At 39.0% G+C, this 26,611-nt stretch overlaps 1 protein-coding gene across 10 annotated transcripts in view; it reads left to right on the top strand.

The window, feature by feature from the left end:
* usp34 (ubiquitin specific peptidase 34) overlaps nt 1–26,611 on the top strand; it is a 298,533-nt gene that overhangs the window by 234,128 nt on the left and 37,794 nt on the right. For 5 of the 10 annotated variants that reach the window (XM_072265294.1, XM_072265289.1, XM_072265293.1 and 2 more), the window contains 11 exons: nt 5,096–5,264; nt 5,374–5,448; nt 6,456–6,619; nt 6,943–7,015; nt 7,801–7,905; nt 8,019–8,063; nt 9,336–9,440; nt 10,156–10,303; nt 11,259–11,893; nt 13,645–13,802; nt 23,207–23,285. In XM_072265294.1, coding sequence (XP_072121395.1) covers nt 5,096–5,264; nt 5,374–5,448; nt 6,456–6,619; nt 6,943–7,015; nt 7,801–7,905; nt 8,019–8,063; nt 9,336–9,440; nt 10,156–10,303; nt 11,259–11,893; nt 13,645–13,802; nt 23,207–23,285 — 1,756 coding nt within the window. The remainder of the gene's footprint in view (nt 1–5,095; nt 5,265–5,373; nt 5,449–6,455; nt 6,620–6,942; nt 7,016–7,800; nt 7,906–8,018; nt 8,064–9,335; nt 9,441–10,155; nt 10,304–11,258; nt 11,894–13,644; nt 13,803–23,206; nt 23,286–26,611) is intronic. The other 5 variants (XM_072265297.1, XM_072265296.1, XM_072265292.1 and 2 more) reach the window with 3 other exon arrangements.

Genomic DNA, 26,611 nt, shown 5'->3' with positions numbered 1-26,611 from the left:
TTTGTGTCCCCACTTTTATCAGGCTGTTGTTTTATAATAATGAGAAATACATTGCTTTCAGAAACTACCATTAGAAGTACTTTTTTTCCAAATAAACTTCTATGAAAGGTGTTTAGCTGAAACATTTTGCTGATGTCACTTGCAGTCACCGGGCTGAATTATGCAATGTTTTTCTGATGGTTCCAATCAAAATCATCAAACTCAGCATTGAAACTGAAGACAATTTTAAACCTTGATTGTGAAAAGCTCAAGTGTGGCTCTTAAGTAATTCATTTGGTAGATTGGATCTGTCATTTGACCCACTGCTGGACCTCCCATGGATTGTGAGATCCAATTGTTTTCAGTGGGGTTTGAAGGACAAAAACTTTAGATGCAAAAAGGAATGAAAGTTTTTTTCCAAATTATTTCATTTCAGCTTAATAGTTTTTAATTATTTAAGTGTTGAATATTTTTTGTTAGCTTATTAAAATTAATTTTATTTTTCCTCAAATTTTAAGAATTTTGACATGTTTCTGAACATAGTAACATTTCTCAGCTATTAAATTCCTTGATAGCAACTTTACAGTTGCCAAAGCTACATTCAGCTTTACTTTCTGTCAAAGGAACAGGTGAGGGTGAGAAGGGTCCTCTGCACAATGTGTAGTTTAGTTGTCATTCTAATCACTTTGCTTGATCTGAGGGTGTGGGACAGAGAACTAAACCTCCTTTCTCCAGCCTGGTTAGTAAATTGATTTATTATTGTAACATGTACTGAGGTACAGAGAAAATTCTTTTGTATGTGATTCGTACAGATCATTTCATTACAACATGCATTGAGGTAGTACCAAGAACAGAATACAGACTACAGTGTTACTGTTACATAGAATGTGCTGTGCAACCAAACACTAAGGTGCAAGGCCATAGGAAGGTGGATTGTGAGATCAAGAATCTTCATACTAGAAGACGATTCAATAATAGTGTAACCGTAAGACAGAATCTATCCTTAAATCTGGTGGTACATGCTTTCAGTCTTTTGCATTTCTGCCCAATTGGAAAGGGAGAAGAGAGAATATCTGAGGTGGAGGGAAACTTTGATTATGTTGGCTTCTTTACTAAAGCAGCAAGAAGTACACAAGTATCCATGGAGTGGGGACTAGTTTCCATGATGGGCTGGGCTGTGTTCATATTCTGCAGTTCCTTGCAGTCTCAGGCAGAGCATTTGCCATACCAAGCCATAATGCAACTGCACCAGATGCTCTCTATGGTGCTTCAATTAAAAATTAATAATGATCAAAAGGGACATGCCAATTTCCTTAGCTTCCTAGGGAAGTAGAAGTTGCCGGTTAGTTTTTTTTTGGTAGTGAATTCTATGTGGTTAAACCGGGACAGGCTGTTAATAATATACAGGCTTGGGTGATCCGTTCTGGGCAGGACAGCCTTTATGACTGGCCCACTGTTAATATGGAATTGATCTAGCATAGCTACACCTTTGTTATTGAGATTTGATATGTTGCTATCAATTTTCCTGGGAACTTCAAATGAGTAAAGCCCAGCAGGAGCTCATTTTTATTTGATAAATGATGGAATGGTACAAGATTGATGCTAATTATCATTTAATAATGCTAATCATTAAAGCAGCATTGCATTAGTATATCTCCCCATGAGTGCAAATTCTGTTTGTATATGAATATGCTTGAAAAATACTCTGCAAGATGAGTAATCTGTCCTTAATATTCACATTCTGATACAGTGCTACATCTTTCACTTTTCAAGCAGTGATGACAGATGTTCACTGTTGTAATGTGGGCGGAAGGTTTTGTATTACCTTTTGGAATAGATCTGTTTGTAGTTTTGGAGCTTAGCTTCCATTTGGGATTTGTTTTTTTGTTATTTTTATCATGATTATGTTAGAATAGATGAAGATTTAAAAAAAAGGAATTGAAGGAATCAATAGAAACTCTTCCTGGATCTTTCATTAATACTGCAGCCTTTCTGTTTCTTCAGCACTTCCTGCTCCACCATCTACCATGGTGTCATCTGCAAACTTACCACAAAACCATTTTATCCATAATCTAAATCATTGATATACATTGTAAAAAGAAGCGGCCCCAACACCGACCCCTGTGGAACACCACTAGTAACTGGCAACCAATCAGAATAGGATCTCTTTATTCCCACCCTTTGCTTTCTGCCTATCAGCCAATGCTGCACCCATTCCAATATCCTTCCTGTAATTTCATGGGCTCTCATCTTATTAAGCAGCCTCTTATGCGGCACCTTATCGAAGGCCTTTTGAAAATCCAAATACACAACATCCACAGCCTCTCCCTTGTCAATCTTATTTGAGATTACCTCAAAAAATTCCAGTAGGTTGGTGAGGCAGGATCTTCCCTTCATGAAACCATGCTGGCTTGGGCCTATCTTGTCATGCACCTTGAGGTACAGGTTTCCCCCGCCATCCGAAGGTAGAGTGTTCCTGCGTAATGGTTCATAAGTCGGAATGTCGTAAAGTGAAGAAGCAATTACCATTTATTTATATGGGAAAAATTTGTGAGCGTTCACAGACCCAGAAAAAACCTACCAAATCATGCCAAATAACACATAAAACCTAAAATAACAGTAACATATAGTAAAAGCAGGAATGATATGATAAATACACAGCCTATATAAAGTAGAAATACTTCTCTACAATCATTGCCACACTGTTCTCTGTAGTGAAAATCTCATGCAAGCGCTCTCGGCAGAAACATTCTCTCCAGTAACCTTTAAGCTATGAAGCTGCCAAATCATACCAAATAACACATAAAAATACACAACCTATATAAAGTAGAAATAATGTATGTACAGTGTAGTATCACTTACCGGAATCGGGAAATCAGTGCTGAGCACAGCGATTACAGCGCTGATGCTGTAATCCATATCTAGGCTGCTGTTTATACACCTTCCTATCTTTCAGCTCCCAATCACATCCATCATTTAGCCATGACTCAGTGATGGCCACAATGTCATATCTTTTAACCTGTAGCTGTACAACAAGGTCATCCACTTTATTTCTAATGCTGCGTGCATTTGAGTAGATTTACATCAGTATCTGCCTGCCTGTCCTTCTTGCCATCTTTGCTGCACAGTATCTTTGACTTATTTCTATTTTCCTCTTCCTCGACCCTAACACCTTGGTTTCCTTCCCCCTGCCAATTTAGTTTAAACCCTCCCTAACAGCTATATTAAATAATCCCACCAGGATATTAGTACCCTTTGAGTTCAGGTGTAACCCATTGTTTTTGTATAAATCATACTTCCCCTAAAATAGATCCCAATGATCCAAGAATTTGAAGCCCTGCCCCCTGCACCAGTTACTTAGCCACACATTCATCTGCTTAATTCTGCTATTCTTACCTTCATTAGCACGTGGCTGAGGCAGTAATCCTGAGATTATAACTCTGGAGGTCCGGCTTTTCAGTGTTCTCCCTAGTGCCCAGTAATCTTCCTTCAGGACCTCCTCTCTTTTTTCGATTCACAGCAAACAGGCAGCAGAGTAAGTCGCCGTTTTTCGGGAGAAAATTCAGATTTTTTTTAACTACTTGGGATAAAAGAGGCACGACTGCGCAGGCGCATGACCTCAGAGCGCAGAAGGGTTAAAAAGAACACCACCATATCCAGTGGGCAGCGGAGTGAGAGGGTGCAGAGTGATATACTCTTTTATCCACTCTATTAAAAATATCTGTAAAGAAATTACCGCTTGAGCCATCCCCAATCTCAAGAAAATGAATTCACTCTGCTTATCCTTTCATGATAGGTATATTTTAGTAACACACACACAAATGCTGGAGGAACTCAGTAGGCCAGGCAGCATCTATGGAAAAGAGTAAACAGTTGATGTTTTGGCCTGAGCGCCTTCAAGACTGAAGAAAAAAGATGAGAAGTCAGAGTAAGAAGGCAGGAGGGGAGGTTGTAGGTGATTGATGAAACTGAGAGGGGGGAGGGGTGAAGTAAAGAGCTGGGAAGTTGACTGGTGAAATAAGATGTAAACAATGGTCCCATTTTCTTTTACCTTTGCTCCCATTCTTTAGTTTCTTTCCTGAAGATATACTTTAACACAAGTCTCTGACATTCATTTGTCCTCTGTTATATCGCAGACATCTGCCTCTTTCCTATTCTCAGTTGTTCTCTTATATCTTTACTCATTCATGGAAGTTCATGAGTTTTCAGTCTTCCTGAGATTTTCCTGCCCTTTGTGAAGTTCTTTTAAGTATTGCCCACCATTGTTCTACATTATCTGTTGCTAAGATATTATTGCAAACATAAAATCTACAGATTTTGAAATCCAAAGCAACACACACAAAATGTTGGAGAGATTCAGTACTTTGGCCTGCTGAGTTCCTCCAGCATTTTGTGTGTGCTGCTACTATATTATTACACATTTAAAATTTTTTAATTCTTTTCTCAGCACCAAGCTCAGCTTTTCTCCAGTCTGTAAATTTTGCATATAATTGTATCCTAAGCAAAGTATAACATAGTCACAGAAAATGCTGCAACCATTCAACAGGTCAAACAGTATCTGTTGAAAAAGAAACAGAGTTAATGTTTCTGGTCAAGGATCACTTGTCAGAAATGAAAGAATTAACTGTTTCTCTATAACATTCAAATACTATTTTGTGTGTTGTTTCAGTGCTGACTCTTATGTTTCAAGGTGATTCCTCTTTCCATAAATGCTGCTTCTTTTGCCCAGTGTTTCCACACCTTCTGTTAGCCTCTAGCCTTGTATTGTTTTACTCAAGAATAAAATACAGCTACTACGCTTGATAGTGTTCAGGAAATACGGCATTTTGACAAATTATTAGAGAACGGACTTAGTGGCACATCTCTTCGCAGCGATTGTATTCCTTTGTCTGTCCAGGTTCTGATCTTTGTTTGAAACTTGGATTGGCTATATATTAAGTCTAAAATGACATTAAGTTATTGATCATAAATGAACAGGTGAATATGTGAAATATTTAAAGTTTCAGCTGTCAGAGTTGAACTTTACAATGTTTATTTAATATATTGCTTTTAAATATTATCGAGTGACAATTATTCATTATAGTTTATGCATCTATCTCAATTTCACCTTTTGTAGTTCTGATGATATGGATGGCCCAGTGGAAGATATAGGAAGTCGTTCATGTGTAACTAGGTTTGTGAAGACACTATTGTCCATAATGGAGCATGGAGTCAAACCTCACAGCAAACATCTCACCGAATATTTTGCCTTCTTGTTTGAGTTTGCCAAAATGGGAGAAGAAGAGGTAAGTTAGATGGAAGCTCTCAAGTCTTAAGTAGCACCTGCAGGAAGAGTAATTTAAAATCAACCTCATTTTTTCAAAAGATACTACTAACAATTGTTATTTGTTTCAGAGTCAGTTTCTTTTGTCCTTGCAAGCAATATCAACAATGGTACATTTTTACATGGGAACAAAGGGACCGGAAAATGTAAGAACATGGCAATGTGCTTTTCTGCAGTGTTTTTTGTTTAATGTGAATAATTTTGTCTTCTTTTAATATCCATTTACTTCTACTTGATTTATTAGATTAGATTAGATTATGAGGACACTCAGTCCTCGTTTATTGTCATTTAGAAATGCATGCATTAAAAAATGATACAGCGTTCCTCCAGAATGATATCACAAGAAAACACAGGACAAACCAAGACTAAAACTGACAAAACCACATAATTATAACATATAGTTACAACAGTGCAAAGCAATACCATAATTTGATAAAGAGCAGACCATGGGCACGGTAAAAAAAAGTCTCAAAGTCCCAATAGACTCATCATCTCATGCAGGCGGCAGAAGGGAGAAACTCTCCCTGCCATGAACCTCCAAGCGCTGTCAACTTGCCGATGCAGCACCATTGGAAGCACCCAACCGTAGCGGACTCTGAGTCCGTCTGAAAACTTCGAGCCTCCGACCAGCCCCTCCGACACAGCCTCTCCGAGCACCATCCTCTGCTGAGCGCTTTGACCCCGCCCCGGCCGCCGAGCAACAAGCAAAGCCGAGGACTCGGGGCCTTCCCCTCCGGAGATTCTGGACCACACAGTAGCAGCAGCAGTGAAGCAGGCATTTCAGAAGTTTCACCAATGTTCCTCCATGTTCTCACGTCTGTCTCCATCAAATCAGGACTGTGCACCGCTCCCTACTTGACAAATAACAGACATCACCACCGGAGTGGCCGCTGCGAGCTGCGTCATGCTGCCATCTTCTCCTCCCGCCTCATAGATCAAGTATATATCAATTCTCAAGTTTGCGTTTTTACAGAAAATGCACAAGGAAAAAAAGACCTACATTGATCCTCATTTTAATCTGTGTTATTGTTGAGAATGGTTCTTTTGTTAAGGAGTGATAACATGTTATATTTGCACAATTAAATAACAAATAATAAAATAATAAGTGTTACTATCTGAACTTTGATTTCATTTTATATTTTAAAAACTTCAGCAGTTTCCCCAACCACAAGTTGAGGTTTTATCTGAAGAAGAGGGTGAGGAGGAAGAGGAGGAAGAAGACATTTTATCTTTAACAGAAGAGAAGTACAGGCCTGCAGCACTAGAGAAGATGATTGCCTTGATTGCACTTTTGGTAGAACAGTCTCGTTCTGAAAGGTAATATGCACATAGGGAATGTAGTTCATCTCAAATACTTGTTCTGCTTCAAGTATGTTTGTTAACTTTTGTTTCTAGAACTATGTTTGTTAACTTTTGTTTCTAGAAGAAATCCAAATCGAAATGTATAGCCCTTTTTTCTATGAAACATAAATCGTTATTTTGTTTGTTTATGGAATTGTTTAAATTTGACAGTATATATTAAAGTTAGTTGAACTTTATTTCTAAAATGCTATATCTTTTTATTTGTATATTGCATTGAATTCTAGTCTTGATGTTCAGGACTCAGTATTAATGGTTGCCCTTTTCACATTTTTTAATAGGCATCTGACTTTGTCACAGAATGATATGGCTGCCTTGACAGGAGGCAAGGTATCGTCAGTAGACGTAGAACTGGTGATATATATTTCTTTTCTCTTTCAGAAATGCTTGACTTTATAGACCAACATTATTTTTTGGCCATGGCAATTTAAAATATTTGTCTTGTTAAAGAGTGAATCTAAATTGCATTTCCAATTCTTAATTAGTAATAGTTTTAATTGTTGAATCAGAAATATTGGTCTTGACACATAGATTTTCAAACACATTGTAATTCATTAATGATGTAATGATCTCATGCATTTCTTATCATTTTTAGAATAAGTGCCCAAGTTTCTTAAGGTTTCTGACATAAATGTACAGTATGTAAATAGATTGCATTATTACTAATGAGTAACGTATATGACAAGAAAGTATCTTCTGACCTAAAAGTTCTTATTTACAAAATAAGGAAAGACAGAGATCTCTATCTTCACACTTTATTGTATTCTGGCAATTTACAGTGGTATTTTAATGAACCTACTAGATTACGATGGTTTATAATTTCTGCACTAACTGTGCTTAAATAAAATGAATAATAGTGCAACAATATGTGGTGAAAAGCAAACTTGTTGATATATGTTAATTAATGAAAATTACATTTCCCTAGGACTACTAAGACAGCTGAGAGTAGTTAATATTTATGTTGCATTTCCGAACTTGACTTGGAAGTTTGCTATTTCAGTGAAAGGCATTTGATTTGGGACATATATTTTCTGTGCTTTTATGTCGGTAGTATTTCAGAATGACATTATTGAAAATACTTGAATAATGAAGTAGCTTGTTAACATTTCTAGTATTTATGGATTTATTTTCTTTTTCAGGGTTTCCCATTTTTGTTTCAACATATTCGTGATGGAATCAACATTAGACAGACCTGTAATTTGATCTTCAGCCTCTGCCGCTACAATAATCGACTTGCAGAACATGTACGCGGTTCTTGTGTAGTTATAATTCAGTAGCAACATTTTACATTTTCATGGATGCTGAGGTAGAGAGAAATAGCAAATATTTTTAAATATGGCTTTGTTTGTGTACTTAGATCGTTTCTATGCTGTTCACATCGATAGCAAAGCTGACTCCTGAGGTATGTTAATTATATTGTTTTGTCTTCATTTTAACAAGAAAAAATACCAACACATGTTTCAGATTTTATTTTCTTTTGAACATCAGTACTGAATACAGCATTATACTTTTAGTTAGATTCTTTTTATTTCTTACTAATGTTGTTCCACAGTTCTTTCTTCTACCAGGTTTCAGTGCTTGTCACAATGAGACCACAGAATGCCATCCATGTTTTGTACCTTGTCCATTTGCCCAAATAGGCATTAATTTTGTTTGAGGCTTCTGTTAGTAGACTACTAATTCATAATGTAACAATATAACTATACTTAGGCTTGATCTTGATTGCATCTGACACCCACAAGCACATTTCTATTAGCTGTTATTAGATAATGACAAAGAACTTGTCAAAAATCACTTGCACTTACTCAGGGATTTTTATTTGAGGTCTTCTCCACTGGAACCAACATCTCATAACCCAAGATGGATTAGAAATTGACTTTTAGTCAATTACATGGCTCATTGCTTAATTTCTGAAAGGCGGGTATAAAGTATATCTAGATAAATAATGCAATCCACCCAGGACAGGCTAGGGGCCTGTGAGACAATTCTCCAGTGTGAGGCAATGACCTCATAGAGGTATATAAAATCATGAAGGCAGATCAAGTGAATGGTTGCAGTTTTTTTCCCCCCCAGGGTAAGGGAGTCTAACCAAGAGGGCATTGTTTTAAGGTGAGAGGGGAAATTTTAAAGGGGGTTGTGAGGGACAAATTTTTTGCATGGGTATGTGGAACAGGCTGCTAGGGGAAGTGGTGAAGGCAGGTACAATTACTGCATTTATAAGGCATTTAGATAGCTATGAGGATAGAAAAAGTTTAGAGACCTAGAGCCCAATGTAGGCAAGTAAGACCAGCTCAGGTGGGCAACTTAATTGCATGGATGAGTTGGGTTGAATGATGTGTTTCTCTGTGACTTCTATGAGAAGTGTTTGGCTTTTGAACACACTGTTAAGTGTTGTAGGTACTGTGTATTGAAGGTATACTGAAATTAATTTCCTGTCCAAACTTACTTCTTTGATTGATAAAACTTTGTAGAAGGCCTAAAATTTTTGTTTAGGTTTTCCATCTCATCCTATTGCTTTGTTACTGCAAAGTGCATTTCATCCACACTGCTGATACTTCCTGTGACTCTGTTGAACAGCATTTAATGTTAAATCAAATAAAATCATAACCTCGTGCTAGTACCAGTCTCACATATTTAAGCTAAAAATCATGCTCATGCTTTATATTATTTCTAGGCTGCACAGCCTTTCTTTAAACTGTTATCCATGTTGATGGAATTTGCTGGTGGACCACCTGGAATGCCTCCATTTGCTTCTTATATTCTTCAGAGAATTTGGGAGGTATGCATAAATTTTCAACATGGTAAAATTACGAATTCATTGGCTTTCACAAACAATGATTTAAAAATATAGAATTTACTTTGATGGGAAAATATAATCCATAGATTTATGAATTTATAACTACATTTAAGAATACACCAAGTTCACCTTATCTACTGATGTGCTATCCATGGGCCTGTGTACTTGCAAAATCGCCGGTGTGTTACTAGCATTATTAGTAAATTTATTAAATCCCTAATTTAATAGTTCCTCCAGAGTCCTCTCTTGTGGTATCTCTTTAAATTACGGGATGGGTTGAATTTGATCTCTTGTACAGGCAAGTAGTGAGATATTAATAGTTGGGTTCTGAGTTAGAAACATCAGGGGATGTTGCATGTAGAATGAAGCATACAAGCTAAAAGGGCCAAGCTGAAACGAAGATGGAGTTGTTAATATCCAAGGGGTATTAGCTGCTGTATAAAATTGCAGCCATACTCCCATGATAGTTGGCTTTAGTGGTATGCATGTTTTGAATTTGATATCCACAGCAAGTCCATGCTTCTATCTAAAATAATTACTTCAGATGTAAGTATATATCAGTTTATTTCATTTGGAAATTAGTTGGACACAGTGTATTAATCAAAATTAAAATGGAAACAGACTTGTATTTTTATGGGAAATTTTGAATTGTAGTGTATGCTATTATAATAATGTCAGACTTCTTGTTTTTGATTAGGTTATTGAATACAACCCTTCTCAATGCTTAGACTGGTTAGCTATGCAAACACCTCGCAATAAGCTTGCTCACAGCTGGGTACTTCAAAACATGGAGAACTGGGTGGAGCGTTTTTTGCTGGCACACAACTATCCTCGAGTCAGAACGTGTAAGTTACCTCCAGTCAGATTTATCAGCATTGCAAAAGGTAAAAAAGATGGTAATACTGTAAAAATTTGGGGTAAGATCAAGAGAGATAGAAGAATTTCTGATTTTTATACATATTTTATATATTATGTGAATGTTGACAGGTTGATCTAATTGTCCCTACCAAATGAGACAGAACCATCTCAGAATCAACTTATTTATTCTAATTCTTGTTCAATTGGAAATTATTTATTTTTGAGTGACTTGATTTTAGTATTACTGGATTAAGTGACAGTTCTAATTAAATATATACATTGAGCTCAAACCGAAACACAAAACCTGCATATCTGAGGTAAAGTAGAAAAATACTGGAAAACTCAGTAAGTCAATGAGAATTTGTAGAGCATTGAATATTTTTAGCATGTCAGGTCATTGATCTTTTGATTAATGCTAATGCTGCCTGTTGTGTTAGTTACTTCCACATTTTCTGTTTTTACTTTTATGAATATGTTGGCCATAAAATTTTTAAGACTTATAATCATGATCTTTTATCTACAAGCGAATAAAATAGCTGTAAGTCCATATTGCTAAAGTCATTAAAGTAAATGAATGTTTATCTTACCCTATGCATCTTTAAACTCCCTTGTACTTTGCTGAAAAAAATACCATAAAATATTGGTTGCACTGTGTTCATTCTGAATTTTGTACAGGTCCTCCTCACTTACTGGCAGAGTTCCATTCCATTTTGCCTGCCGGACCATGTTCCCATGTAGCAGAAGATGCCTATAGCCCCACAGCAGCCAGCAAAGCAATGCTACTATTCTCCCAGATGCTTATCTGTATGTTCAGGCGTTACTTACGTTGCGTGTATGTAACCTGTGTTCAGAATACTGGGCTTTGAATCAGGAGCTCTGGAATGATAAATGATTGGATATAGTGATCTTTTGAATTGATTTTAATTTTATTTATTCCTACAGCTGCAGCTTACCTCTTGGTTTCACTCATTCCAAGTAATTCGTTCCGTCAAATGTTCCGATCTACACGTTCCTTGCACAATCCTACACGTGATTTGCCTCTTAGTCCAGACACAACTGTTGTTCTTCATCAGGTGTACAATGTTCTCTTGGGACTGCTTTCAAGAGCCAAGCTGTATGTTGATGCTGCTGTTCATGGCACCACAAAATTAGTACCTTATTTCAGCTTCATGACCTATTGTTTGGTCTCAAAGACTGAGAAATTGATGTTCTCTAGTTATTTTATGGACCTGTGGAATCTCTTCCAGCCTAAGTTGTCTGAACCTGCTATTGCAACAAACCACAATAAGCAGGCTTTGCTCATTTTCTGGTATAATGTGTGTGTAGACTGCCCAGAAAATGTGCGCTTCATTGTACAGAATCCCGTTGTGACAAAAAACATTGCTTTTAATTACATTTTGGCTGATCACGATGACCAAGACGTTGTTCTGTTTAACCGTGGGATGCTTCCTGCATATTATGGGATTTTGCGCCTGTGCTGTGAACAATCCCCTGCTTTCACACGGCAGTTAGCTTCTCATCAGAATATTCAGTGGGCATTCAAAAATCTTACACCTCATGCAAGCCAATATCCAGGGGTAAGTATAGCTATTTATTTAATGGTTTTTAGCCAGATTGAACTTTACTGCATGTTAACTAAATATTGCATAACCTAATCTGCTGGGATGGCATCTAGAACAAACTGCCGAACATCAAATCTTGTACCTTGGCTATTGATGTGACCTTTAGTTTTGATGTTGGTCATAATTACCATTGCCATTGTTTAGATCATTGTACTCTCAAGGCAGGGTTTTCATTGTTGTTGAATGAAACAGAACTTCTCATTTCTGGCATCCATTTTCAACGTTTTTTTTGTTAATCAGTTATAATAAAGTTAACTAGAGAGTAAAAGTTGCTTTGCTTCCCGAACTTATATTTATGTAATGCTTATGGAGAAAATTATTGCACTGTCCTTGAGAGAAGTGCTATTTGGGTAAAACCTAACGTAGACTTAAATGAAGAATGAATCAGCAAATGTTTGGTCCAGTTCTGGAAGCTTAAAAAGAGGCAGCGAATTCTGCATTGGGAGAAACCTTTGCATGGAGCCTAGTTGGCTGAAAGTTAAATTGTCATTAGCTCAGGTGATGAGTAGATTCGATTTAGGTTAAGATGTTGACAGCAAGCTTTAGCAGTTTTTAAACTGTGGAAAGCAGGAAACTGAATCTGATTTATGGGAACAGTCAAGACTAGTGGTGGATTAGGATTTTGGCAACAGATAGGCCAAAGCTAGCAAAAGGCAAGACAAAACAATATACTGAAGTATGCATACTCCTTTTTTCTCGCGGCGAAATATGAAACTTAGCTTGCTTCAGTTGTATACTCTACCAATCTTTGTTCTGTCTCTTCCAACCATTGAAACATGATGTCTCTTAAACTACCTTAATCCTTGTTTCGCAGTGATAGGCCCTCCAGCAAAATGTTTTTTAACTGATTATTAAAATCTAAATAGATATTTTTTAATTTATAAGTAAGATTCTATGTTCCTCATGGGTAAAGTTCAAATCTTTTATTTCTAATACCTTTTACAATTAAATGTTTTAAAGCAATTTCTCCTGAGTATGTGTATACACATATACATTTATACTGTTATGTATAAAGTTGCTCTCCATTTTTTTGTGAATCTCGTTGATACCCTCTGGTAAGTCAGTAACTACAGATAGTGATTCTGAGATGATAGTTTTGGTTCCTTTACTTTTAAGCATGCCAGTTAACCAGCTGTAGTTATCCTGAGAAAAGTTAGCTTTTTAATTCATGATTTTAGCATGCAGATATGAACATACCAAATTTCACGCCATCCGACTTTCATTAGACATTATTGAATAGGTTTATGCAATTTGGAAAATGCATAACTGCTCGATTGCTGGCATGCCTTTTGCTGGAATTAATTTCTTTTTGTGTTTTTTTTAAGGTTATTGACTCACAGATTAATTGGAAGCAGTTGTTCACAGATATACTTTACCATTCTCAATAACGTTTTCTCAAGTGTACCAAGTTTACTTTAAAAAAAATAGGTTATTAATATAAGGGATTTAGTTGGACAGCAGCATAAAGTTAGCAGTAAAGATGAATAATAAACATGAAAGCTCAGTAAGTAATTAGTATATCTTAGGCTTGTCCCTTACTGTAGTAAAAACCACAAAAATATTTTAATAGGAATTAGTCATTTCATATAACTCACTGATCACAGCCAATGCAGTGTAAAGCAAATTTGTTGAGCTGAATTATAAATAATTTTTATTGTTGAAATTGCCCCATTCCTGTACTAAATTATTCTTTATTTATTACACAGGCTGTAGAAGAACTATTCAATCTTATGCAGCTATTTGTAGCTCAGAGACCAGATATGAGAGAAGAGGAACTGGAAGACATTAAACAATTCAAAAAAACCACCATTAGCTGCTATTTGCGATGTCTGGATGGGCGCTCATGCTGGACTACACTTATTAGGTAATGAAAGCAAGTAATATTAATAATTATTTAAATGCACTCCATATAATGGGTTTAGATTTGAAAAATATTTGATTAAATGAGAAATGATTGATTATATCTCTGGGAATCAGACTGAAAGTAAAATTGAAAGTTTGACCATAACCTAATGAAATTTATTTCTTTTGTGTATTCTGAAAGGCAAGCACATTATCTTGTAGATCCAGCCTATTATGTATTTGGTTAATTTTATGAATGTATTTTTCCAGTAGTTGGCAATTAAAATCTATGCTGCCTCTATATATGTCCTCCCCAAGTTACGATGGTATTCCATTCCTGAGAACTGCTCATAACCTGAACGGTTTGCAAATCGGAAATGTAGCAGTTCAGCAATGTAATTAAATAACAGCATAAGCCGAGCAAGGAGAATATGTAGGTAAACCAGACCATTTATTCAGATTTCTCTGTAGGTACAATAATATTGTTGTGAACCAAATTCCCACATGACAGAAGATGCCCACAGCAAAAGCCAATCATAAGATACAGCAAATTAGGCCATTCAGCCCATTGAATCTGCTCTGCTATTCAATCATAGCTAATTTTTTTTTCCAGCCCCATTACTAATTAGGCACTGCCATATATACACCCAATGACTTGGTCTCCACAGACTACTTTGGGAATGAATTCAACACATTCTTCACCTTTTGGCTGAAGGAATTCCTCTTCACATCAGTTTTGAAGGGACGTCCCTTTATTCTGAATCTGTGCCCTCAGATCCTTGACTCTACTGCAATAGCAAGCATCCTCTGTACGTCCACTCTATCAAAGCCTTTGAGTATTCAGTAGGTTCCAGTGAGATTCCCCCGTTATCTTTTTAACACTATTGAACACAGACCTATTTGGTAAACCTTTCATTCTTGGGATCATTCTTGTATTTAAGCCCCCAACCTCCTGAATCCTTGCTCAACAATATGATTTGTACATCAGTTAGGCATTCAAAATCTGAAGAACCTGTAATCCAGGGAGTTGCAAAATGAGGTAACCAAATGTGAATCTAAAATTCCATTACTATCCTTTGTTATAGTGAGTGGTTTTAGAAACAAGAAGAGCCTAAACTAAAATTACAGGTATAGAATGGAAATGTCTTCCCCTGATCTTAGAAAGCCCAAGAAGTTCACCTATTGTTCATGCACTTTCACTTTCTTAATCCGAGTTCTTGGGATGAAACATAGAAAACCTGCAGCATAATACAGGCCCTTTGGTCCACAATGCTGTGCTGAACACGTACTTATTTTAGAAATTACCTCGGGTTACCCATAGCCCTCTATTTTTCTAAGCTCCATGCACCTGTCCAGGAGTCTCTTGAAAGACCCTATCGTGTCCGCCTCCACCACCATTGCCGGCAGCCCATTCCATACTCATCGCTCTCTGCATAAAAAATTTACCCCTGACATCTCCTCTGTACATACTTCCAAGCACCTTAAAACTGTGCCCTCTACTGTTAGCCATTTCAGCCCTGGGAAAAAGCCTCTGACTACCCACACAATCCATGCCTCTTATCATCTTATACACCTCTATCAGGTCACCTCTCATCCTCCGTCGCTCCAAGGAGAAAAGGCCAAGTTCACTCAACCTATTCTCATAAGGCAGGTTCCCCAATCCAGGCAACATCCTTGTAAATCTCCTCTGCACCCTTTCTATGGCTTCCACATCCTTCCTGCAGTGAGGTGACCAGAACTGAGCACAGTACTCCAAGTGGGGTCTGACTAGGGTCCAAAATAGCTGCAACATTACCTCTCAGCTTCTAAACTCAATACCACAATTGATGAAGGCCAATGCACTGTATGCCTTCTGAACCACAGAGTCAAACGCGTAGCAGCTTTGAGTGTCCTGTGGGCTAGGACCCCAAGATCCCTTTGATCCTCCACACTGCCAAGAGTCTTACCATTAATACTCTATTCTGCCATCATGTTTGACCTACCAAAATGAACCACCTCGCACTCATCTGGGTTGAACTCCATCTGCCGCTTCTCAGCCCAGTTTTGCATCCTATCGATGTCCCATTGTACCCTCTGGCAGCCCTCCACACTATCCACAACACCCTGAACCTTTGTGTCATCAGCAAATTTATTAACCCATCCATCCATCCAGGTCATTTATAAAAATCACGAAGAGAAGGGGTCCCAGAACGGATCCCTGAGTCATGCCACCAGTCACTGACCTCCATACAGAATATGACCTGTCTACGACCACTCTTTGCCTTCTGTGGGCAAGCCAATTATGGATCCACAAAGCAAGGTCCCTTTGGATCCCATGCCTCCTTACTTTCTCAATAAGCCTTGCATGGGGTACCTTATCAAATGTCTTGCTGAAATCCATATACACTACATCTACTGCTCTACCTTCATCAGTGTGTTTAATCACATCTTCAAAAAATTCAATCAGGCTTGTCAGGCACGACCTGCCTTTGACAAAGCCATTCTGACTATTTCTAATCATATTATGCCTCTCCAAATGTTCATAAATCCTGCCTCTCAGGATCTTCTCCATTAATTTACCAACCACTGAAGTAAGACTCGCTGGTCTATAATTTCCTGGGCTGTCTCTACTCCCTTTTTTGAATAAGGGAACAATATCTGGAACCCTCCAATCCTCTGGAACCTCTCCTGACTCCATTGATGATGCAAAGATCATCGCCAGAGGCTGAGCAATCTCCTCCCTCACCTCCCACAGTAGCCTGGGGTATATCTCATCTGGTCTCGGTGACTTATCCAACTTGATGCTTTCCAAAAGCTCCAGCACATCCTCTTTCTTAATGTCTATATGCTCAAGCTTTTCAGTCCACTGTAGGTTATCCCTACAATTGCCAAGATCCTTTTCTGTAGTGAATACTGAAGCAAAGTATTCATTAAGTACCTCTGCTACTTCCTCCGGTTCCATGCACACTTTTCCACTGTCACACTTCATTGGTCCTATTCTCTCACCATCTTATCCTCTTGCTCTTCACATACTTGTAGAATGCCTTGGGGTTTTCCTTAATCCTGCCTGCCAAGGCCCTCTCATAGCACCTTCTGGCTCTCCTAATTTCATTCTTAAGCTCTTTCCTGTGAGCCTTATAATCTTCTAGATCTCTATCATTACCTAGTTTTTTGAACCTTTCGTAAGCTTTTCTTGACTAGATTTACAACAGCCTTTGTACACCACAGTTCCTGTATCCTCCCATCCTTTCCCTGTCTCATTGGAATGTACCTATGCAGAACGCCACGCAAATATCCCCTGAACATTTGCCACATTTCTGCCATACATTTCCCAAATTGTGCTTCCAAATTCCTGCCTGATAGCCTCATATTTCCCCTTACTCCAATTAGACGCTTTCCTAACTTGTCTGTTCCTGTCCCTCTCCAATGCTATGGAAAAGGAGATAGAATTGTGATCACTATGTCCAAAATGCTCTCCCACTGAGAGACCTGACACCTGACCAAGTTCATTTCCCAATACCAAATCAAGTACAGTCTCTCCTCTTGTAGACTTATTTACATATTGTGTCAAGAAACCTTCCTGAACACACCTAACAGACTCCACCCCATCTAAACCCTTTGCTTTAGGGAGATGCCAATCAATATTTGGGAAATTAAAATCTCCCACCACGATAACCCTGATATTATTACACCTTTCCAGAATCTGTCTCCCTGTCTGCTCCTCGATGTCCCTATTACTATTGGGTGGTCTACATAAAAAAAAACACCCCGTAGAGTTAAAACACCCCTGTCTGTTCCTAACTTCCACCCACAGAGATTCAGTAGACAATCCCTCGGTGACTTCCCCTTTTCTGCAGCCGTGACACTATCTCTGATTAGCAGTGCCATGCCCCCACCTCATTTGCCTCCCTCCCTGTCCTTTCTGAAACACCTAAAGCCTTGCACTCGAAGTAACCATTCGTTACCCTGAGCCATCCAAGTCTCTGTAATGGCCACAACATCATAGCTCCAGGTACTGATCCACGCTTACATTAAAATAGACACATCTCAAACCATCGGTCGGAGCGCATCCCTTCTCTATCACCTGCTTATCCTCCCTCTCGCACTGTCTACAAGCTTTCTCTATTTGTGAGCCAACTGCCCCTTCCTTTGTCTCTTCCCACCCCCCAGCAATTCTAGTTTAAACTCTCCCCAGCAGCCTTAGCAAACCTCCCTGACAGGATATCAGTTCCCCTTGGATTCAAGTGCAACCCATCCTTTTTGTACAGGTCATGCCAGCCCCAAAAGTGATCCCAGTGATCCAGGAATCTGAATCCCTGCCCCTGCTCCAATCCCTCAACCATGCATTTATCCTCCATCTTGTACTCACTGTCACGAGGCACAGGCAGTAATCCCGAGATTAGTACCTTTGAGGTCCTGCTTCTCAACTTCCTTCCTAACTCCCTGTTGTCTGTTTTGAGGACCTCCTCCCTTTTCCAACCGATGTCATTAGTACCAATATGTACCACAACCTCTGCCTGTTCTCCTTCTCACTTCAGGATATCGTGGACGCGATCAGAAACATCCCAGACCCTGGCACCTGGGAGGCAAACTACCATCTGTGTCTCTTTCCTGCATCCACAGAATCGCCTGTCTGACCCCTTAACTACAGAGCCCCCTATTACTGCTGCCATCCTCTTCCTTTCCCTACCCTTCTGAGCCACAGGGCCAGACTCTGTGCCAGAGGCACAGGCACTGTTGCTTCCTCCAGGATGAACTTGGTACGATCAAACATAAATTTTCTTTTCACTGTTTTGTACTCCATCTCTCTTGCAATAAATTCCAATAAATATTACCCTCCAAATTGGTTGGTGAATGGGCAAATTTCTGCATTAATGGTTTTTAGAAACGTATCATGATACACTCAGATTCCACTTAAGGTTGAGGATACATTCGTCGGCGGTGGAGCGCTATGTAAATCAGCACTATGTTGGGGTCATTATAACATTTCGCAAATGGACATGAATGCCTGATTTTTAAAAAAAATCAAACCTGAGATATATGATGTATTGTTTTATATACACACAGTAATTCGTGGAGTTACAAATGCGCAAACAGGCCTAACCTGTACATCAGTGGAGCAGCAACACATCGCAGCAGGCAGCGGAGGGAAGTGGGTGGTGGTTACATCTTTACATCTTAGAGGAGGACCGGGCTGTGGGTCCTCCTTTTACTTTGGCTTCTTCAATTAGGCGTCGAGATTTGACTCCCTTTTATTAAGTTTTCTCTCGGGAAGCAGTTCTCAGTTGCAGGAAATCATGTTGAGAACACTTCTCTTTGCATTATTGCTTCACTGCCAGTCAGAGTATTTATTGACAAGTTGGTCCATGACTTGTGTGATCGTGGTAGTGCTAATGCTGAGAAATTTTGTGGTGAGGTTTCTGGCTGGTGTTTCCTCTTTTCCATCTGTGTCCTCAGATTTACCCAGGATACGTTACTCTTCCAATTCTTGAAGCTCTTCGTTATTAAGGCTCTCCTCATGAGAATGCAGTATCTCTTCAACATCACCATCATTAACATCCTCTAATCTTGCTTCATTGGCCAGTTTAGTGATATTTCGGATGACTGATTCTGCCTAAAAGCCTTGGATGTCGTTGCGTGCTTCTGGCCATGGCTTCTTCCTTGCTCCATTCATGCAGTTTGAAGTTACTTCATCCTAGGCTGCTCTGATATTGTCTACAGCTTTCATGATGTTGTAGTTTTTCCAAAATTGCCTGATGAATTGTTTGTCTTGTCCTTTTGTTTTCTCTACAAGTTGCTTGAATGTGCAACGAAGGTAGTAGGCTTTAAAATTCGATATTACTCCTTAATCCACTGGTTGGAGTAATAATGTCGTGTTGGGTGGAAGGTAAACCACTTCTGCAGGAATGCAGCTCTGAAGCATGTCAAGATTCTCAGGGTGGCCTGCGGCATTATCAAACGCCAACAATGCTTGAGGTTCAAGGTCATCTTCCTCATAATACTGCTTCTTTTATGGACAAAAATGTGAAACAAACCAGTTTTGGAAAACATCAAACATCATGCAGGCTTTCTTATTTGATTTCCAAATCACTGGTAAACTTGACTTTAAAATGCTTTTTGTTGCTTGTGGTGTTTCAGAGTGATACACAATCATCGGCTTTAACTTGAACCAACGTGCACAAAATGCTTGAAGGAACTCAGCAGGCCAGGCAGCATCTATGGAAAGGAGTACATTTGATGTTTTTGCTTGAGACCCTTCAGCAGGACTGGGGAGATAAAGATGAGGGGTAGAGTTAAAAGGGGGAGGGGAGGGAGAAGCACAAGGTAGGTAAAATTGGGAGAGGGAGGGGTGAAGTAAAGAGCTGGGAAGTTGATTGGTGAAAGAGATTTCGGGCTGGTGAAGGGGGGAGTCTGACAGGAGAGGACAGAAGGCCATGGAAGAAAATGAAGGGGGAGGAGCCTTTTGGGAGGCGATGGGCAAGCAAGAAGATGAGGTGAGAGAGGGAAATGGGGATGGGAAATGGTGAAGAAGAGGGGGGAAGGGGGTCATTACTGGAAGTTTGAGAAATCGATTTTCATGCTATCAAGCTTGAGGCTACCCAGACAGAATATAAGATATTGTTCGTCCAACCTGAGTACTTTACTTCATACTTCCCCCTCCCAGTTTCACCTATCACCTTGTGTTTCTCCCTCTCCTCCCTCTGCCTTTTAACTGTACCCCTCATCTTTTTTTTTCTCCAGTCCTGCTGAAGGGTCTCTGCCTGAAACGTCGTCTAGATTCTTTTCCACAGATGCTGCCTGCCTGCTGAGTTCCTCCAGTATTTTGTGTGTGTTGCTTGAATTTACAGTGTCTGCAGTTTTTCTCTTGTTTGTCCTTTAACTTAAAGTCACCTGAAATATTGCCTCCTAGCAAGAGAGTTAACCGGTTCTTTACAGCCTTGAACTCAGATCCATGTTTCTCTTCTTGGGAGCTGAAAGTATGAGAAGGCAGTCTTTTCCAAAATAGGCCTGTTTCATCCACGTTGAAGACGAGCTTGGGAGGATGATCGTTCTTTTTGATTATGGGCTTCAGTGTTGCAGGAACTTCCTGAGCTGCCTTGCGATCTCCACTAGTCGCTTCACCAGAGATACCTATGTGCTCTGGGGGTTACTGCACTGTTTAAATCAATCAAACCAATCTCTGCTGGCTGTGAATGTTACCAACATACCTTCTTCTTCTTCTTGAATATGATTGAAGATGCTTGTTGCCTTTTCCATTATTATCAGTTGGCTTAGGGGCATGTTTCATTGTGTTTGGTCATCCACCCATATATTTAGTCTACTATCCCATTTTTTTTAAAGCAAATGCCTCCTTGAACGATTCACCTTTGTTGATGATAACTTTGAGGTAATCGTTGCAGAAGATTTTATCTTGTCTGCATTTTTCATAATTGTTTTGATTGTCGATATAGCCAATTTCAAAGAGACGCCAACATCGACCTGATGCTCACCAGCTTCCAAACGCTGTATGGCTTGCAGTTTCACATCTATGCTAATGTTTTTCCTGGACATCTTGGATGTACTGCCCTCACTGGAAGTTGCAGGCTGTTTTCCAGATATTATAGGTGAAAAAAATGGAATAAATTGGCGAAGGAGCAAGAATGTTTACACGCACGTGGGAAGCAGAGCATGAACTAATACGTGATTGGCTGTGAGTGGCTCAGAGCGTATGTAAAGCTCTCTTAGTGACTGATTGAATGTTTACTGTAATGGTGGCTGCTCTTGAGAAGTTTTAAGTGTTGTTTAGAATGAATTTTTGTCATTTTTAAGAAGTTCAATATAGAATAGAATAACCGCAATATAAGGAATCAGTGCGATGTGGGGTAGTGTTATGTGGAGTCTGAATGTATCTTCATCTGATAAATGAATGTCACATTTATAAGATCCAAAGTGGTTAATGTCTTTTTGTATTCCCTTATGTATCTGTGCATTCACTTTACTTACTTGGAATTTTGATATGAAATTCAATTTGGCTGGGGTACAGAATTATTGACAGCAAATTGGTTGCTTATTTTAATTCATTTCCACTATACTTGAACATCTAAGAGGGTCTCTGTTTTGCAAGTTTCCATGAGTGCACAGCATTTCTTTTCTTCCCAAATTTTATAACATGTTATATTTAGTTTCATCCACCAGCAGCTTGTCTGTTCTAACAACTTGTTTAAGACCCCTCTCAATTTGTTAAACCTTCTAGTAGAAGCATACCTATTTGCCCTAACTTTGCTTCTGAAGAGCAAGTTACCTGTATGTGCTATTGCATTTCCTCTAATAAACAAATAGTACTTATATGGGTACAAGTTTCCTGATATGTTTCAATACTTCAAGTTTATTGTCAATGGCATATATATCCATGGTATATGTATGTGACACAATAGATTGCTTTTTGAAACAGCAGCGTGGTATATTACAAATGTAAGTTACATAGACCAGTGTTGGCATAAGTTATGCATAATTTACATGGTAAATAGGTTAAAATAAACATAATGTTAGTACAAGTTAAAAAAGAGGGGAGAAGTATAGTCGAAAATAGTGTTAGGGTTTGTGTGGCTAGTGGGTGTGTCGACATGCACCAAGATCTTCAGATAGCACTATTTCATAATTGGGAGAGGGGATGTGGTAGGTTAGTATAGAGTGCCAGGCAAGGGAGAAGGTGGACTCAAAGTAACAATCATGGGGGCCAGAGAATAACGGTGCTGGAGATAACAAAGTGATAATTAACAAAACTTAAAGTCATCCAGCTGGAAGAACATGTCAGACTCCTTGGTAGCAGTCAAGGTGAAGGAACCCTGTAGCTGATTCTGTAGGGTGATTTAGACTCTATAATTTAGGGGCCTGAACTGAACAATACATTTTACCATCAGTAATTGAGAACAAACATTGGTCCCATTTTAATATGAATACTTATCTATGGCCTCTAAAGTATGTGCCTCCTAAGCTAGGGGAACCTAGTTCTAACTTCTGGAAGTGCATTGCTGTGGAGATCTTAAAGACTGGATTCAGCAGTGTGTAATAAATTTGTACCATGCAGTAGAAGTTCCAAACCCATATATAATGCATTGGTTATATTTTCATTAACAACTCAAAATAATATCTTAATGAATTAAAAAGCCATTAATCAATCCATGTTCTTTGTAATATATTTAAAATTTGTGCCATTTTAAATGATTAGTTTTGATGAATTATAGGTTGAAAGATGTATGTAATTGTGAGGGAAATAGGATAGTGATTATTATACCTATATTTGTTAGATTTTTCTGGTAATTGCAACAAATAGGAATGCTGACAAAAACAAGCAATCAGAGATGATGAAAATGTATATAATTGGCATTAATCATTAGTGGATTGTGTTATTCCATCAAAGTACCTCATTTTGTTAATATGCCTTATTTCACCATTTTGTTATTACAGTGCCTTCAGAATTCTCTTGGAGACAGATGAAGATAGATTGTTAGTTGTTTTCAATCGGGGTCTGATTCTGATGACAGAGGTACATTAAATTGGTTAACTTTTATTCATTGTGTACTTTCATGCTCAGCATTTGTTAAATTGGTTTATTACTGCCACATGTACTGAGATACAGTGAAACATAGAAAATAGGTGCAGGAGTAGGCCATTCGGCCCTTCGAGCCTGCACCGCCATTTATTATGATCATGGCTGATCATCCAACTCAGAACCCCACCCCAGCCTTCCCTCCATACTCCCTGATCCCCGTAGCCACAAGGGCCACATCTAACTCCCTCTTAAATATAGCCAATGAACTGGCCTCAACTGTTTCCTGTGGCAGAGAATTCCACAGATTCACCACTCTCTGTGTGAAGAAGTTTTTCCTAATCTCGGTCCTAAAAGGCTTCCCCTCTATCCTCAAACTGTGGCCCCTCGTTCTGGACTTCCCTAACATCGGGAACAATCTTCCTGCATCTAGCCTGTCCAATCCCTTTAGGATTTTATACGTTTCAATCAGATCCTCCCTCAATCTTCTAAATTCATGTCTTACATGCAGTTTATACAGATCAATTACAACATTTTGTTGGGGTAGAACAAGGTAAAACATTGATAGAGTGCAGAATGAAATATTACTTTTATAGAGAAAGTGCAGTGCAAGAAGACAATAAGGTGCGAAGTAATAATGAGGCAAATTATGAGGTCAAGAGTGTATCTCATTGTACTAGGGAATTGTTTAATAGTCTTAACAGTGGGAAAGAAGTTGCCCCGAGCCTAATGATTCCTTCGTTCAAGCTTTTTTATATCTTCTATCCAATGGTAGAAGAGAGAATATCTGAGATGGGTGGGGGGGGTGGGTGGTTTGATTACCGTAAATTCTGGTGTATAAGCCTACGTGGAGTACAAGCCCCTTCCCCCCCCCCCCCCCCCCATTTTCAAGGTTAAAAAAGTGACTTTTTCATGTTACCCCTTTTGTAGAGGTTTTTGATTTGAGAAAAGATCACAAGATCTCACATGCCGGTACTCAGCTTTGCTGGATCCAGATCCTGGAAATTTTGTGAACCAGTACCTGCTAAGAAAATAGGCCTACACATTGTAGAGCGTTATAAGCGAATTCTTAATAAATAAATCAGGGAACGAAGTTTTGGATTAGGTTCCCAATGGTAAAGAATCCTCTGAAATGTAACCCCCGTGAAACCATTTAGCGCCCAATGTAATCTCATTAAAACATAACACGGGGTGGCGGGATCAGTACGTGTACTCAGTATTGAGCTTGTGACCACCATGTACAAAAGATTAAAACGAATGTGATATGATGCTGGCTTCAAGCTGAAGGTTGTTGATTTTGCTAAAGGAAAGAATAATTCTGCAGCTGCTAAGAAGTTTAGTTTAAACGAGAAACAAGTAAGAAAGTGGAGAAAGGCTGAGGGAAATGCCAAAGACGAAATGTGCAAACCGTGGGAAAACATACCAGTGGCCAGAACTGGAAGAAAAAGTTTTAGAGTGGGTGAATCACCAGCGATCGTCTGGATACATTGTTACCAGAGAAATGATTCGAGTTCAAGCGTTGAAATGGGCCGAAAAACACCGTTAGGTCAGCGAAAATATTAAATCTATGCGAAGTTGGTGCACCCAATTTATGAATAGACGTGATCTTGTGTTGAGACAAAAAGCAAAGATTGCTCAGAAGTTGCTGAGCGACCTTGAGAATAACATTACGGCCTTCCAATCATTTGTAATCAAGCATCGAAAGGCACATCCTTACCCGCTCTCACTGATTGGTAATGTGGATGAGACACCAATGTTCTTTGATTTTGCTAACAGCCGCACTGTCAATCAGAAGGGGGGAGAAAACAGTCCTTGTCAAAACAACTGGACACGAGAAGCAACATTTTACTGTCGTGTTAACATGTTAACATGTATGGCTGATGGGACCAAACTACCACTGATGGTGATTTTTAAGAGGATAACATTCCCAAAGAAAGAAAAATTCCCATGTGGTGGTGTTGTTTACATTCAAGAACGTGGCTGGATGGATGAAGCAGGTTGTTTAAAGTGGGTTAAAGAGGTATAGCATCGACGTCCAGAAATTGGCAATCCTTATGATGATATGGTGACTGCCGAAGAATGGGATGCAATTTTCGGAGAGTCAGATAATGAAGAGTGTGAGAGTTTCAAGCTGAACGTTTGATGACAAGTGTGTACAAGTAAATTGAGAAACAGAATGTGTTTTGTAGATCTTTTGTGTAGATTTCATAAGCGTTTGTACTTTCTTTTGTATTTGACTTAAAAACAGCCAATAAGTACGACCTGTCTTCCGTGTATTCGTTTTTCCAAAGTTGGCACCCTCTGAATAAGCCAGTGGTTCCCAACCACCGGGCCGCAAAGCATGTGCTACCGGGCCGCGAGGAAACAATATGATTTGGCGATATGAAACGATATGAGTCAGCTGCACCTTTCCTCATTCCCTGCCATGCACTGTTGAACTTGAAATAACCTACCAAATAACACATAAAACCTAAAATAACACTAACATATAGTAAAAGCAGGAATGATATGATAAATACACAGCCTATGTAAAGTAGAAATAATGTATGTACAGTGTAGTTTCACTTAACAGAATCAGGAAGATTAAGCCAAAACCGATTTGTAGAAAAAAAAAATCGGCACGTACACGCATGCGCACACAGGTGCCCGCGCAAGGCTTCATGGTCACGGTAGTCCTTCTTGGGATAAACACAAGTGTCCCATATTTGACTGCTACTTTTGTCCCTTATTTGGGAGTGAGAAAGTTGGCAACCCTATTTGAGCCCCCCCCCCCCTTTCCGTTGGCTGGTTTGCAAGAATATTGTCAATATTAAATTGGTCCACAGTGCAAAAAAGGTTGGAGACCCCTAGTGTAAGCCGACCTCTTAATTTTAGGACCAAAATTTAGAGCCAAATTCTCGGCTAATACACCGGAATTTACAGTATGCTGCATTGATAAAAATTGGTGAGGGACAAAGGGGACATGCCAACTTTCTTCATGTTTCTGACGAAGTGGAGATGTAGATGAACTTTCATGGTTGTGCTATCTACATGTTTCGACCAGCATAGGCTATCGATGATGTTCATTCCTAAGAATTTAAAGCTTTTAAATCTCTTGACTTCAGCACCACCAATGGAGGCAGGGGTATGTGCACTGCCCATACTCCTTCAGTCAATGTCAAGCTCTTTTGTTTTGCTGACCTTGAAGGAAGGCTAGTTGTGTGACACGATGTTACGAGGCTCTTTATCTCCTTCCTGTATTCTGACTCATTGTTAAGATATGGCCCACTATGGTGATATCATTTGTAAACTTGTAGAGAGAATTGGAGCAGAATCTGGCCACA

Source organism: Mobula birostris, chromosome 8 (genome assembly GCF_030028105.1).
Source record: "Mobula birostris isolate sMobBir1 chromosome 8, sMobBir1.hap1, whole genome shotgun sequence".
Classification (NCBI taxonomy): Eukaryota; Metazoa; Chordata; class Chondrichthyes; order Myliobatiformes; family Myliobatidae; genus Mobula; species Mobula birostris.
Note: the sequence above shows the minus strand (reverse complement) of the source record. Positions and strands in the feature narration are given on the sequence as shown.